The 15439-nt window shown below is 42.3% G+C and overlaps 2 protein-coding genes across 18 annotated transcripts in view; both read left to right on the forward strand.

Moving 5' to 3' along the window:
* Positions 1–256: 256 nt before the first annotated feature.
* olfml1 (olfactomedin-like 1) lies at positions 257–5254 on the forward strand. The gene is made up of 3 exons (XM_010883528.3): positions 257–497; positions 2178–2460; positions 4298–5254. The coding sequence occupies exons 1-3, from the start codon at positions 381–383 to the stop codon at positions 5074–5076; spliced, it is 1179 nt and encodes a 392-aa protein (XP_010881830.1). The 5' UTR covers positions 257–380; the 3' UTR covers positions 5077–5254.
* Positions 5255–6198: 944 nt separating this feature from the next.
* The window catches only part of ppfibp2b (PPFIA binding protein 2b), a 62188-nt gene continuing 52947 nt past the window's right edge, over positions 6199–15439 (forward strand). For 4 of the 17 annotated variants that reach the window (XM_034288514.1, XM_034288513.1, XM_034288518.1 and 1 more), the window contains exon 1: positions 6199–6335. The gene's annotated coding sequence lies outside the window, so the exon portion shown is untranslated. Of the gene's footprint in view, positions 6336–9594; positions 9613–15439 lie in introns of those variants that run through there. The other 13 variants (XM_034288522.1, XM_034288520.1, XM_034288519.1 and 10 more) reach the window with 5 other exon arrangements.

A 15439-nucleotide genomic window follows, 5' to 3' on the forward strand; every position in this document is an offset into this window, starting at 1 on the left:
AACACATGGAATAACTAGAAGAAATATATTCAGCGGCAGCGTCTGTTCAGAAATTGGTCTGACTTCTTCAATATTTATAACATCTTAGACGTTTTAACCTTTATAGTTTTGTATTTTATCAGGTCTGGAGACGTGTCAAAGGCCCATCTGGATAATATTAGTAGAATTCTCTCTCAGAATAACTTGGACCCAGAGCCTATTGGATCCACAACCTTCTGGAAGCGTCTCACAGAACAACTAACAGACGCCCCTGAAACTAAACCGCAATTCTCTAGGTTCAGAAACTGCAATTTCTGAACCGAATTCTCTCGAAAAAAGGGCAATTTTTTATTCTGACACTTCAAATAAGTCCTATACGCCTGTGTGTGGGTGTGTGTGTGATGTACACTTGGCTGTGGACCCTGCTCTTCCTGAGCATGAACATGGGGCTTGCTCAGAGGTCCACCCAAGAAGCCTTCATGCTTCAGTACTTTGAGAGGAGGATTGCCCAACTTGAGGTAAGAAACCAAACCGAAGTTCTGAGGTTTTTAAACTGAAAGTTTCCTTCATTACACAGCATGAATGTGTTGCTTTGTGCTGAAGTTAACCAACTAATATCCTATAATACACTATTTCCAGGTTATACTCGAACTCATTGTTCAGTATTCTTTGTGTAGCCTATGAATGGTAAATAGGTGGGTGCTTGCATGTGTCCTATTTCACAGAGGTACATGGTGTGTTCCACAGTTTTGGCTTTCCAAGTCATTCATACAGCAACTCTGGAGCTCAACTTGTAAGCTCAGGGATGTGCACTAGCAGCCTGTCAGTTACTTTAGCCCACTTGCCTCCCATTCAGTCTCACGAGGCCATGCATCTGAAGGGATGTTGTTCTTACAGGGAAGCCTGCTTTTCATAGAGGCTGAACAGAAACTATAACGAACAGGCCTAAGGACGCCAATCTCAAAATTAAAGGAACTGGTAAAACATCCTTCTACACTTTAGTGTTGTCGCATCAGACAGTATTTCCCGCCAGTGTTTCCATCCTGATGACTTAGACACTTGAGCTATAGTAGTGATAGAAAAACTCAGTGGTAGAAAAAACACACAGCACAGTGTATCAAAACATCCCCACAAACATAATCTACAGTCAGCTTAGGTCTTTGCGGGCCAATCTTAACATTGGCAGGTAAGCAATACTGTGAAACAGAGCCATTCAACTGTCAACACTATCTATTATGAATGTCTTGTGAAAATAATAGGCAAAAAGTGTAGCATCTTTTAATTGTAAATTATATAGATTATATTATAAATTATATGTTTAGTTGCTTTTTAATAATCTTGGTATTGGATTTTAGATTCAAGTAGCCTAATGTTAGACCTCAGTTTAATGGTCATTAGTTCATGAATTGTTCAAATGGGATTTAAGAGTTTCTATTAACTGATCCTGATCTGTGATCGCTTTCAAACAGCTGTTACACATTAGCAGTAATTGGCAAAACTTTCTTTAGCCCTGCCAAATTGTACTCAGTCTGTGTCCAGTTGCAAGTGATTTGTTTGAATTTACTTGAAGTAGTCCAAAATGTTTAAGCTGTAACGTTTCTCTTTCAAATCTTCTCCCAGAGAGGTGGGTGTACACCTCAAAACTGGTAGGTGTACATCCAAAAACAGGTGCGTGTACACCCAAAAACAGGTTGGTGTACACCCAAAAACAGGTGCGTGTACACCCAGAAACAGGTTGGTGTACACCCAAAAACAGGTAGGTGTACACCCAAAAACAGGTGGGTGTACACACAGAAACAAGTGGGTGTACACCCAAACTGTTTTGTGTTTACATTACCACAAGTAATGTGAACTTCCAGACTGAGGAAGGATACCTTAGCTCAGAGCTACGACAGCTAACCATATAACTTTCTAATACATATTCAAACTGGTTAAATCAGCCTGATTCACTTCATTCCCAGTCTGTCTTACAGATTGTAATTTTTAAAATTAGAAAAAATTTAAATGTCTGCGTGTCTAAGAAATATTTATGGTTCCACCAAAACATCTGGACCTGAAGGCCCAGCAAATAAATCCTCTATGTGGCACCTGTTTCCGTCCAACTCATGTTGATTTGTACCCCTTGGCAAGACAGCCAAGGGCCCACTAGCTTATGATCACACTGTGCATCATGACACACTTCCTCATCTCTTGCACAGGAGCGTCTAATCAAATGCGAGCAAAACACCCTGCGACTGGACCAGAAGATCTACGACGTGTCGACAGAAGTGCGTAGCCAGCTGGCTGGCGTGGAGGTCCACAGGACAGAGATGAAGAGCCAGGTGGACAGTGTAGCCTTGCGAGTGGAGCGGATTGAGAGGGACGTGGAGTATCTGGAGACTAAGATCCCCAACCAGCCACACATCCAGGTGCAAGACGATCTGTTGGAACAGCAGATTAAAGAAGCCCAGAAGAAGAAAGTGAAGTTTACACTGGGGATAGGTACTTGATTATTGCTTGGTTTTCTGTTCCTGACTGAACTACACTGAACAAAATTATTAACGCTTTTGTTTTTGCCCCCATTAATCATGAACTCAAAAGATCTAAGATTTCTCTAATCTGTATAAATCTGTGTCAGTGAGCACTCCTTTGCCGAGATAATCCATCCACCTCACAGGTGTGGCATATCAAGATGCTGATTAGACAGCATGATTATTGCACAGGTGTGCATTAGTCTGGCCACAATAAAAGGCCACTCTTAAATGAGCAGTTCCATCACACAGCACAATGCCACAGAAATGTCGCAAGTTTTGAGGGAGCGTGCAATTGGCATGCTGATTGCAGGAATGTCCACCAGAGCTGTTGCTTATGAGTTGAATGTTCATTTCTCTACCATAAACTGTCTCTAAAGGCGTTTCAGAGAATTACATCCAACCGGCCTCAAAACCGCAGACCACGTGTAACCACACCAGCCCAGGACCTCCACATTCAGCATCTTCACCTCCAAGATCGTCTGAGACCAGCCACCCGGACAGCTGCTGCAACAATCGGTTTGCAGAACCAAATAATTTCTGCAAACTGTCAGAAACCGTCTCAGGGAAGCTCTTCTGCATGCTTGTCATCCTGACTGCAGTTTGTCGTCGTAAGCAACTTGAGTGGACAAATCCTCCCATTCGATTGCGTCTGGCACTTTGGAGAGGTGTTCTCTTCACGGATTAATCCCGGTATTCACTGTACAGGACAGATGGCAGACAGCGTTTATGGCGTTGTGTGGGTGAGCGGTTTGCTGATGTCAACGTTGTGGATCGAGTGGCCCATGGTGGCGGTGGGGTTATGGTATGGGCAGTCCTGTGTTATGGACAACCAACACAGGTGCATTTTATTGATGGCATTTTGAATGCACAGAGACAGAGATACATCGAAACTGCACATTTAAGAGTGGCCTTTTATTGTGGCCAGCCTAAGGCACACCTGTGCAATAATCATACTGTCTAATCAGCATTTTGATATGCCACACCTGTGAGGTGGATGGATTATCTCAGCAAATCAGAAATGCTCACTAACACAGATTTATACATATTTGTGAACAATATTTGAGAGAGAGAAATAGACCTTGTGTGTACATAGGGAAAGTCTTAGATCTTTGAGTCCATCTTATGATAAATTGGGGCAAAAACAAAAGTGTTACGTTTATAATTTTTTTCACGGGGACAGAAACGGGGACAGAAATTATCCTAAACTTTGGTTAAATCAGGAAAAGCTGACCAATCTCGACATGTTTCTGGTCCCTATTTTGAACAAAGTTTTTTTTGCTTAAGTGTTCAGTTTAGGGCAGAAGTTACAATTTCAGTTAGGGCTAGAATTAGGATTAGGCATTACCGTTTAGGATTAGGATTAGTAAAAGTAGGATTTCTTTAATGGCAATTTTGGTGTCCCCATTAATATATCTACGTAAATGTGTGTGTACTGTGTGTGTTTCTAACTTAACTACAGTAAATAATCAGGATGAAAATGTCTATAAACTGTGGTTGAATCAGAAATAGTTGTCGGGAGCAAACATTTTTCATGTCCAAAATTTAAAAAGGGCAATTACATTTTCTTAAGTTGTTTAAGATTAATTTTACAATTGGTGTTAGAGTTAGAATTAGGGTATTTTTAAGGGCAGTAAATGTGTGCCTGTGTTTGTGTATGCTTGTGTGTGTGTGTGTGTGTGTGTGTGTGTGTGTGTGTGTGCCTGTGTGCGTGTGTGTAGGTGGTGGAAAGGAGTATCAAACTGCAGAGGTATGTGGAACTGTGCATGACAGTGTCTGTAATTCATCTGACTCTTGTCTTTTCCCAGACTGCAGCACAACTTTGACTGGTGTTAAATCCATGAAGATAGTGAAGAAAGCAGAGAACGTATATGGATCCTGGCTAAAAGACCCTACAAAAGGCTCCGTCAAAATCTATGTATTCAGCGGGAACAAGAATAACACGTTGTTGGAGTTCAAGTCCCTGAAGAGTGTCATTGAAGGGAGGCCGGCCCAAGCTCGTCAAATCCATCTCCCGTTTCCCTGGCAGGGCTCTGGTCACACTGTTTTCAATGGCTTTGTGTACTATCACAAGGCAGACACACCCAACCAGATCCTAAAGGTGCATCTCCTCAACCGCACGGTGGCTGACAGCATGTTGCTTCCCGGGGCTGGCCGCCTGCCGGTGTACGCCCTCACCACCCACACCTTCCTGGACCTGGCAGTGGACGAGCTGGGTCTGTGGGTCATTTATGCCGACCCAGAGTTAGGGGGAAACCTGGTGATTACCAAGCTGGACCAGAGCAGCCTGGCAGTGGAGCACAGCTGGGACACCTCCTGCAGGAGCCACAACGCAGAGACGGCGTTCATGATCTGCGGAACGCTGTACGTGGTGTACAACTCGCGCCACGGAGGTCGTTCCAGCATCGACTGCCTGTACGATATCCACGACACCATCCACAGCCAGGAGAGCCCCGTCATGTTCTTCCCCAAGCGCTACACCAACCACTACAGCATCCACTACCACCCGAAAGACAAGCTGCTGTACGCCTGGGACGATGGCTTCCAGACCATTTACAAACTGGGTGTCAAGAGCAAGCAAGACTGAGACAAGGCCATTGAACGTAATGTGTTCCGAAGTTGAGCGAGGACACGTTGTTTATCCTCAAGGTTGGATCAGATGTTGTTAGTAAATAATAAAATCGATGAAGTCAAGATGTTTTTAAATCTACAACCATACATGTATCCAGTACAAAAGATAACAAATAAAAATGTGCATATTCTTGCTGAAATATATTTAAGCAGAGGCACGTATTTCCTCATTACCTTCTGCAACATAATATAATAAACTGCATTTTCAAAGTTGTCTGTCTGAACCTTACCTGAAGTGAACTGTGGTATTGTTGGGCATGTTAATTATAAGATAATACAGTTATACTGTGCTGCAATCTTACTTCAATGTTGCTGTAAGTGATGAATTCAACTGAGTAGGTGAGAAAGCTGCACTGGCTCAGCGACACAGTTCCCCACCTCCCTTTCTCCCTCTGCATACCTGTGTCTGTAGCCTCTAAAAGTCATGTCATTAAATGAATACTCTGTTTATATATATATAAAAATATATATTCATATGGTGCCAAAATAGTTTTGAAACTCTCTGTCTCCCTCTCCCTCTCCCCCTCCCCCTCCCTCTCCCTCTCTCTCTCTCTCTCTCTCTCTCTCTCTCTCTCTCTCTCTCTCTCTCTCTCTCTCTCTCTCTCCCTCTCTCTCTCTATATATATATATATATTTATATATATATATATATATAGTTTGTAAACTACAGTGTCCTTTTGTATGGTTTCATGACAAAATATTTTGGTTCAAAAACTACGGATTTCGTCACCAGTAGAATAATGTACACATGCTATTGTCATGTGTGTTCATTTACAGGGAATGTCCCGTAGGAATGCGGGCTACTCTTTGGCTGGAGAAATATCTCGTTTCTGACCCAAAAAAAGGTATGTCACGTCGGAGCTGCAGTCGGCCAAAGCTACACTAATCGCTCCTTAACTCTACTTTTGAGTACACTCAGTACCTGTGAGGTAGTAACTTGTCTAGTGCGTTAAGAAAGAACAGCATCTATATCTACTCACGTGTGTGAACTGTTTTAGTTTGATGGGATGGCACACCCCTGGAATCATATGACAGGTCATTGGATGGAGACACTTCTTTATTTTGAACGCACGTTCGTGCTAGGCGCTGAGCATCACAGCGAACGCAGGAAACATTTTCACTGCAAAGGACATTTTCAAAGTGTGAATAGCGTATTTGGCAAATTGCAGGGAGGGATACCCGTTGAAGGTCAAGTCTCCGAAGTCGAGGAATATTGTAAGTAATATGCCAGAGATCATTTTTTAGGTATTGTTTACGCCGATTTCGAGTTAAGTATTGGTATGCTATTTGCAGGTGGTTATGAAACCAAGAAGATTAGATGTAAATCCTATCTGTATAATATCTCAATAAAAATTATTTAATTTATAATATACTTTATTTCAGAATGTGTTCAATATAATGATTTGCATACGGAACAGGTGTATTAGTGCAGGAAATGTGACTGTAGAGTTCTACAGAATAAAACTTGTCCAAACATGGCTTTGCAGTTTCACTGGTTCGCTTATGTGTCACGTCGTTCCACATGGTTTCACATGTTCTACCGTAGAACCTTATAGCACTAGTCATATAGTACAATAGTCTAATTCAAACAGTAGTCTTTTTATGTACTTGCAGGTTCTTCTACACTTAGTAGTAATATTATATTGTTTTCAGTTTTTCATTATAAGCAATGTACTGTAGTCACAATTCCCGCATTTACATTGCTTTCTGGTGTCTTGACAAAAAGATTGCCGTTAGTGAAGTATCACTGCAATAAGTGGCAATTCAACTGCGTATGACGGCAGTATGTTGCAAATAATGTGCTAAAAACAATATATTTGTACCACTAATTATGCTGATTCTCTGCAATTACTGCACCCAAAATATTACAGTTAATTGCAGTTACTGCATTTTCTTTTACCTGACATATTTTATTATATAGGTCCTGTTTATTAAATAGTAGTTCTGTTGATGTCACTATGGCAGGCAATAGGAACCTGTTTGGGGGGAAACATGCTGCAGCCTATTTACCAGAATTTAATCTCAGACAATCCATTCTGGACTGCATGACAAGCAGCTAAATATTTCTTGCTGTGAAAGACATGCAAATTTCTGAATATCAAGGCTTTAGAGCGCACAGCTGTGTGTGCTTGCCATCAAACAGCATATATGATTCATACAACAGAAACGCTTGAGGGTCTTGAATATCGATTAAGAGTTGGAGGGGACAGGCACCCAGGTTACTGATTGTATTTTGTTGCCATGCTTATCCAAAGTGGAACATAGCCGGTTAATCTGACTATGATTCTCCCTGAACATCAGCGTTTAAATGGTTTCCAAACTAATGTAGAATGCTGTTGTTATGAGTACATTTTATATTCTTAATCCTTTGGGTATACCAATTATTTTGATAACTCAGTTCATGCAATATGCAACCGTGGTGGGCCTTGGATTGGAGTATCAGTTTGGAGTTCAATTTCAAGTGGGAATACACATTTTCCAGGAGAAAAATGCAACATAGAAGTGGTAGGCTACTCAATATTGAGAATGCATACATTTAATGTCGTCCTGCGCAAAGTCTCAGAATGGGAAAGAAAAGACACAAACATAGTAGCAGATCAGGCCATTATACTCTGTTGATCAAAGAGTGAGTTTAATACCAATAGGAGTAGCTCTCCTTCCAGTCCAAGGTTCAGATAATTATTCTGTCAGCTCCAATGGCTGCGCTCCTTTGAGTCATCTGCAGGAGGTAATCCCAGTCAGATACTGGATGTCAGAGAGAGGAGGGAGCTTACTGCTCCCAGGAGGGTTTGACAAATCAAAGAGGATTTCTCAAGTTCTTCAGTGATGATGTAGCACCTTGGAGTTAAGTTATATACTATTTTCTAAATAAAATGGTACATGTTGTTGCTGCTCTGGTTATGCCTCCGTTAATGAATGTTCTACACTCTAGAGCTCCTGGAGGATCTTTTAGGGGTTCCCGTATAAATTATCCTGGAGGATCTTTTAGGGGTCCCCGTATAAATTATCCTGGAGGATCTTTTAGGGGTTCCCGTATAAATTCTCCTGGAGGATCTTTTAGGGGTTCCCGTATAAATTCTCCTGGAGGATCTTTTAGGGATTCCCATATAAATTCGCCTGGAGGATCTTTTAGGGATTCCCATATAAATTCTCCTGGAGGATCTTTTAGGTGTTCCCATATAAATTATCCTGGAGGATCTTTTAGGTGTTCCCATATAAATTATCCGGGAGGATCTGTAAAGGAACCCTGTATGAATTCTTCAAAGAATAATATAAAGGTTTATTTCAAATAACTCGTTTTAAATAACATTTTAGGGCTTTGTTTGAGAGGGAATGTTCTTTAAATGGTTCTTTGAGAGATAAAATTGAGGTGCTATTCAAAATACCCTCTTTGTTTGTGCTTTGAAGGACCAACAGTTTCAACAGAGAAGCCCTAAAGGATCCTCCCTATATACGTATGTCCCTATAGTTGTTTTTAGACGTTACCAGAGTTTGGTCCGTGTGTAATACTCATGGACAGCTCACTGGCTGGCGTATGCGTGGTGTTGCATGGACAGCTCTGTAATAAGATGGCAAATAAGATACCTAGAAAATGAAAAGCCAGTGATCAGCGTCTGTTGTGTTGGTAAACGTAATGTAGTCATTACAGTACATCGGTGGTCCCACAGCTTCAGTGTTAATTTCCCTTGGTAATGAATGTGTTGTAGGCAGACAGAAGAGCTGGGCTCTGTGGATCATGCGCTCAGACAAATGGATAAAGCCCGTTATTTGTCCTCAGCTCTACTTTTTGCCACTCCCCAGACCCATGGGAAACAGTATGTGATTGTATGTCTTTGAGATTACATACCATCCCGAGACCCAGGCCAAATGCATGAACAGACATAGCAATTGTTTAGCAGCTTCCCCCTCGGCACGGCTGGAAATGTTTCATTTCAGCGGGACTTTCATATTTCCACGGGCATTTCGACCGTTGCCTAGGCAGGCGTTCTGTGTGGACGTCATTAAATATCCATGCTGTCTTTTCCTACGCTGAAGTGTCTCGTCTTTTTAACGACAACGTTGTTACGTAAGTTGAATGACACCGGGGTGAGCCAGTGGCGTTGGTTCACTTGTGTGCTACCCCTCCACGGTGATGAGAATTCAGCAGACAGAGGTAATTGACCTCCACTAGGCCAGGACATTTACTCTCTCTCTCTCTCTCTCTCTCTCTCTCCTCGCTTGACAAAAAGGTTTAAAGCTCCTTGGCCAAAAGAAAAAGTCAGAACACAGTCAGCCGGAAGCCAAACAGTGAGTCTTGAAATGAGCATTGTTTTAATCTGACAGAGTAATACGACCGTCGCCTTGGGCAGAGCACGGGAGACTGGAGCGGGGAGCTACTAGGTTATGGGAAAAAACTGTGGGAGTAGTTGGGTGGTTTTCAAAGCAAGTTTGTGGTGTTCCAGTGATCGGTTAGCTCATGAACTAATTAGAGGCCGAGTAAAGAAGTGTACAGGTAAGCCAAGTGAATGTGTAAGTGAGTTTTTCTCGTTGATCTGGTTGTCCTCAGACATTAGAAGATGGCACTATATTGTAATTACGTTGTTTTTAAAGTAATCAGTAACTGACCAGTAACTGAAAAGTTCCTAGATTTTTAGGCAGTTACCCCTTATTTCTCCCAGGCTGTTTCTCTACATCAGTGTCTCCCAACCTTTTTCAGTTACTGTACCCCCAAAATGTTTTTGCACTGCTTTCAGTACCCCTGAAGTACCCCCTCATGTTAATTTCACTAGTAAGTCTATGGTGTCATGAGTGTTTTCAAGTACCCCCTGTGGAGAGACCAAGTACCCCCAGGGGTCCTAGTACCCCTGGTTGGGAACCACTGCTCCACATGATAATGTATTCTCAGTCAATTTACCTGATCAAACAAGCGTAATATTTGCTCAATATGACAGCCACTGCCACCGTGTAAGAACCTGGTAAAGTAATTTCTCGATTTATAGAGATGATTTTCAATTTTTGACGGCTTTGGGAAGCCAGAGGATAAGGTCTCAGTTGCGTGAGCCCCACTCTGCCTGACTCTCAGAGTGGAGTGGAATAGCTTCCTGGCCTTTTGTCTGATGGTTGTGACACACTGATGTGCACCTGGTCGTGGATGACATTTCTCCGGTCCTGCGTCCTGTACTCGCCCTGCGTAACAGCTGCCAGCTGAGTAATGAGCGGGCAGGTGAGCTGTCAGAAAGTCAACCCCATCCAGCTCATTGGACCAGACTCACCACAGTTCAGAGCTCTGGTTTGAAAGACTCACTGAAGATAAGTTGTACCAACCTACAGCTAATGTAAGGACTTCATACTTGCCTTCCATAATATACTCTCTGTATCAGTCTCCTTATATGCTCTTCAAATGTGTTTGACTCCTTGACCCATCCACTTTACAATAGGAGGTACATAAAGTCAGAGTTTAAAAGTGATGTATCCTGGACTAACAGTGCAGCATGTGATGTGCTGATTTAATTTAGTGTTTACCCACCAAACGTTGCCCACCGTTTATGAGACACTTTGCACAGTGTGACTGTAACATCATCCTGTCATTTGAACTGGGTTTGTTCTGGTTGAGCTGGCTTGTGGGTTAAGATTTTGACACCATGTAGCCTTATCATGTTGTGTATCTGGAGTCATGCATTGTATAGAAAGGAGTCCAGTCTGTCAGCCATTTTGAATTAGTTACTGTTGATCTTTAGTTCTTCCAACAAGGCAGAAGCACCAAACACATAAACACTTCGTCTGTCAGTGGCATGTTCGGCCCTCTGCCAGCGCTGTGACAATGAGGCCTCCTCGATTATGCATCAGATCACCTTTCATCACGCATGTGCCCAGTGCCACAGACACAAGACGAGAAGTACTTCTGTTTTGAGGACAGCTTTTCAAGCGCCTGGCCGAAATGGAAGGTTGTGTAAACTGAAGGCCCACAGGCTGCAAGACCCTTCAGATGTTTCATCTTGTCGACTAACACATGACCACATGTAAGTGGCAGAATGGGGCTCTGATAGGACACTGGAGCTGTCAGTGGGGCTCTGGCTTTGATGTGTACATATTAAGCTGTGTTGACATGCTGGTCCTTTTGGTCTGCTTCCTATTGCTGACGCTGGCCTTTGTGCGTGCTGGTTTCACGGCCTCAGGCTTAACTCGGTCCAACATGTCTAAATAATTGTGTGGAAAATGCTGTGCATCAATTTGGCTTTGCTAACCTCTTGCAACATGTTGGCAGAAAGTTGGTGAGAGCGGTTGGAAGTTTCAAACGCGAGATAAATGTTTGTTAGCAAATAATAGATGTTTAGTTTTGATCATAAAAAGGACATTTGGTGTTTTGTCACAGACAATTGTAGTACGCATAGACTGTGATTAAAATACTTTCCTGCTTCTCTGAGGTAGTAAAACCTGAAACCTGCATCTATGTGTCTACACATACTCTCTCAGGGGCCTCTTAAATGTAGAGTATGGTAATAATGATGTACTGTTTATGGCTACTGTTTTTATAGATTTCATTTATAGCACTCAAATCCTAAATATTCCACTGAAAGGAGCAATGCAGTTGTGAGGGGTATAGAATATCACATTTGCTTGACATGGTCTCAGTTCTGATTGTGCTTGATTGCTGATAAGAGGATGACATTGGCTGCCAGGAAGATTATACTCAAGTCGCCCGATGTTGACATTTTGGAGAGCTAACAAAGCTTCGCCAGTGAGGGGAGAGGTGCAATTGGCCAAGGGCATATTAGTCAAGGAAGATATATCTCTTTCCCTAATGTTAGATTTTTTTTTACGTGGGTCACTTGTTCCTCCCCCATGTACTCCTCATAATAAAGTTGTTTATGTTAAGTTTCAAGCGTTACAAGCGGAGTGTGTAAGATACGCAATTTAAAGCTTTTTTTCTGGCTAATAATAATAATTTGGCTCACATTTTCTTTATTTTCAAGGCTTTATCTAACCAGCTTTGCAGGAAATGCTGTGAGGCTTGTTGTGGCTGTGTGAAAATCTGATAGTATTTTAAAGCTATATAAAATGACTGCAGCCCCTGACATAGTCATCATACAGTAGTATGCTGCAGGAGTTTGTACCCTGTTTTCTGACTTTTAACATTAGGAACAAGACACAGAAAAGGTTTTTAGGTAATGTGATTCACATCTTTTTAATGTGTGATGTTATGTCAGTTCATTAGTTCATCAACTGTCTCAGAAATAAATGTTTGTGATGTCTTTGGTGGGGAGACAGACAGGCAGCAGGTTAGGACAGCATGCTGCTGGGTAAAGGCTTTTTTGAAAGCTGAGTTTGTTTTGTTGTGCGCCCAGATTTGATTCAGTTCATTGTTAATTCCTCTTTGACCAGTTTAGTGTTTGTAAATAATGTACGTATTTTTTATCTGACACCTCTGTCTAATGTTTCAGAGGCTATAAGGCTAACACGCTCTTCCCCCTCAATCTAATATTTCAGTGGCTATAAGGCTAACACGCTCTGCCCCCTCAATCTAATGTTTTAGAGGCTCTAAGGCTAACACGCTCTGCCCCCTCAATCTAATGTTTCAGAGACTATAAGGCTAACACGCTCTTCTCCCTCAATCTAATGTTTTAGAGGTTATAAGGCTAACACGCTCTTCTCCCTCAATCTAATGTTTTAGAGGTTATAAGGCTAACACGCTCTGCCCCCTCAATCTAATGTTTTAGAGGCTATAAGGCTAACACGCTCTTCCCCCTCAATCTAATATTTCAGTGGCTATAAGGCTAACATGCTCTGCCCCCTCAATCTAATGTTTTATAGGCTCCAAGGCTAACACGCTCTGCCCCTCTCAATCTAATGTTTCAGAGGCTATAAGGCTAACACGCTCTGCCCCCTCAATCTAATGTTTCAGAGACTATAAGGCTAACACGCTCTGCCCCCTCAATCTAATGTTTCAGAGACTATAAGGCTAACACACTCTTCTCCTTCAATCTAATGTTTAAGAGACTATAAGGCTAACACGCTCTGCCCCCTCAATCTAATGGTTTAGAGGCTCTAAGGCTAACACGCTCTGCCCCCTCAATCTAATGTTTCAGAGACTATAAGGCTAACACGCTCTTCTCCCTCAATCTAATGTTTTAGAGGTTATAAGGCTAACACGCTCTTCTCCCTCAATCTAATGTTTTAGAGGTTATAAGGCTAACACGCTCTGCCCCCTCAATCTAATGTTTTAGAGGCTATAAGGCTAACACGCTCTTCCCCCTCAATCTAATATTTCAGTGGCTATAAGGCTAACATGCTCTGCCCCCTCAATCTAATGTTTTATAGGCTCCAAGGCTAACACGCTCTGCCCCTCTCAATCTAATGTTTCAGAGGCTATAAGGCTAACACGCTCTGCCCCCTCAATCTAATGTTTCAGAGACTATAAGGCTAACACGCTCTGCCCCCTCAATCTAATGTTTCAGAGACTATAAGGCTAACACACTCTTCTCCTTCAATCTAATGTTTAAGAGACTATAGGGCTAACATGCTCTGCTCCCTCAATCTAATGTTTTAGAGGTTATAAGGCTAACACGCTCTGCCCCCTCAATCTAATGTTTCAGAGGCTATAAGGCTAACACGCTCTTCCCCCTCAATCTAATGTTTCAGAGGCTATAAGGCTAACACGCTCTGCCCCCTCAATCTAATGTTTCAGAGGCTATAAGGCTAACACGCGCTTCCCCCTCAATCTAAAAGTTTCAGAGGCTACAAGTCTAACATGCTTTGCCCCTCTCAATCTAATGTATCAGAGGCTATAAGGCTAACACACTCTTCTCCCTCAATCTAATGTTTTAGGGGTTATAAGGCTAACACGCTCTGCCCCCTCAATCTAATGTTTTAGAGGCTCTAAGGCTAACACGCTCTGCCCCCTCAATCTAATGTTTCAGAGGCTATAAGGCTAACACGCTCTTCTCCCTCAATCTAATGTTTTAGAGGCTCTAAGGCTAACACGCTCTGTCCCCTCAATCTAATGTTTCAGAGGCTATAAGGCTAACACGCTCTTCTCCCTCAATCTAATGTTTTAGAGGCTCTAAGGCTAACACGCTCTGCCCCCTCAATCTAATGTTTCAGAGGCTATAAGGCTAACACGCTCTTCTCCCTCAATCTAATGTTTTAGAGGCTCTAAGGCTAACACGCTCTGCCCCCTCAATCTATTGTTTCAGAGGCTATAAGGCTAACACACTCTTCCCCCTCAATTTAATATTTCAGAGACTATAAGGCTAACACGCTCTGCCCCCTCAATCTAATGTTTTAGAGGTTATAAGGCTAACACACTCTGCCCCCTCAGTCTAATGTTTCAGAGGCTACAAGACTCACAATCCTGAATTCCTCTTTCTAATGTTTCAGAGGCTATAGGGGCCACTCTCCAACCCCTCTTTCTAATGTTTCAAAGGACATAGGGGTCACACTCTGACCTCTCTTTCTAATGTTTCAGAGGCTATAGGGGCCACTCTCCAACCCCTCTTTCTATTGTTTCAGAGGACATAGGGGTCACACTCTGACCCCTCTTTCTACTGTTTCAGAGGACATAGGGGCCACTCTCCGACCCCTCTTTCTAATGTTTCAGAGGACATAGGGGTCACACTCTGACCCCTCTTTCTAATGTTTCAGAGGACATAAGGGTCACACTCTGACCCCTCTTTCTACTGTTTCAGAGGACATAGGGGCCACTCTCCGACCCCTCTTTCTAATGTTTCAGAGGACATAGGGGCCACTCTCCGACCCCTCTTTCTAATGTTTCAGAGGACATAGGGGCCACTCTCCGACCCCTCTTTCTAATGTTTCAAGGACATAGGGTTCAGATGCTCCCTCTTTCCAAGATTCAGGTTTAGAAAGTAAAACGGAAATTCATTTTCCCCATACAAATATCAACAATATCGCTGGTTGGAATCATTCCAAAAATTACAATCATGTATATGGCAAACAAAATATTTGCAGCAACTCTGTAGACACAGTGTTGATGACTGTTTTGTAACGTTACCTTTCCCAGATATACTATCAACAACTTCTTTTTACCAAATAGGTTTCTTTATCTATTCAATGTTTGGAAGCATGTGAACAGGCGATGTTTTGGAAATATGTATGGAAATAATGACAGGGCATTTAACTTCCTGACCTGAACCATAGTGAAGCCAGAGCGTGTGAGCACTATTGATGCCACCACAGTAGTTACAACAACACATAACAAAGTTCTACTAAAAGATACAATGAAGTCTAAGGACACTAGTGTTTGACATTATTTGCCCCCCCTCCAAAGCAAAACAAACACAAGGCCAGGGCATGATTTCCCACATGTTGAAAGTAAATCA

This window comes from Esox lucius, chromosome 19 (genome assembly GCF_011004845.1).
Source record: "Esox lucius isolate fEsoLuc1 chromosome 19, fEsoLuc1.pri, whole genome shotgun sequence".
Taxonomy (NCBI): Eukaryota; Metazoa; Chordata; class Actinopteri; order Esociformes; family Esocidae; genus Esox; species Esox lucius.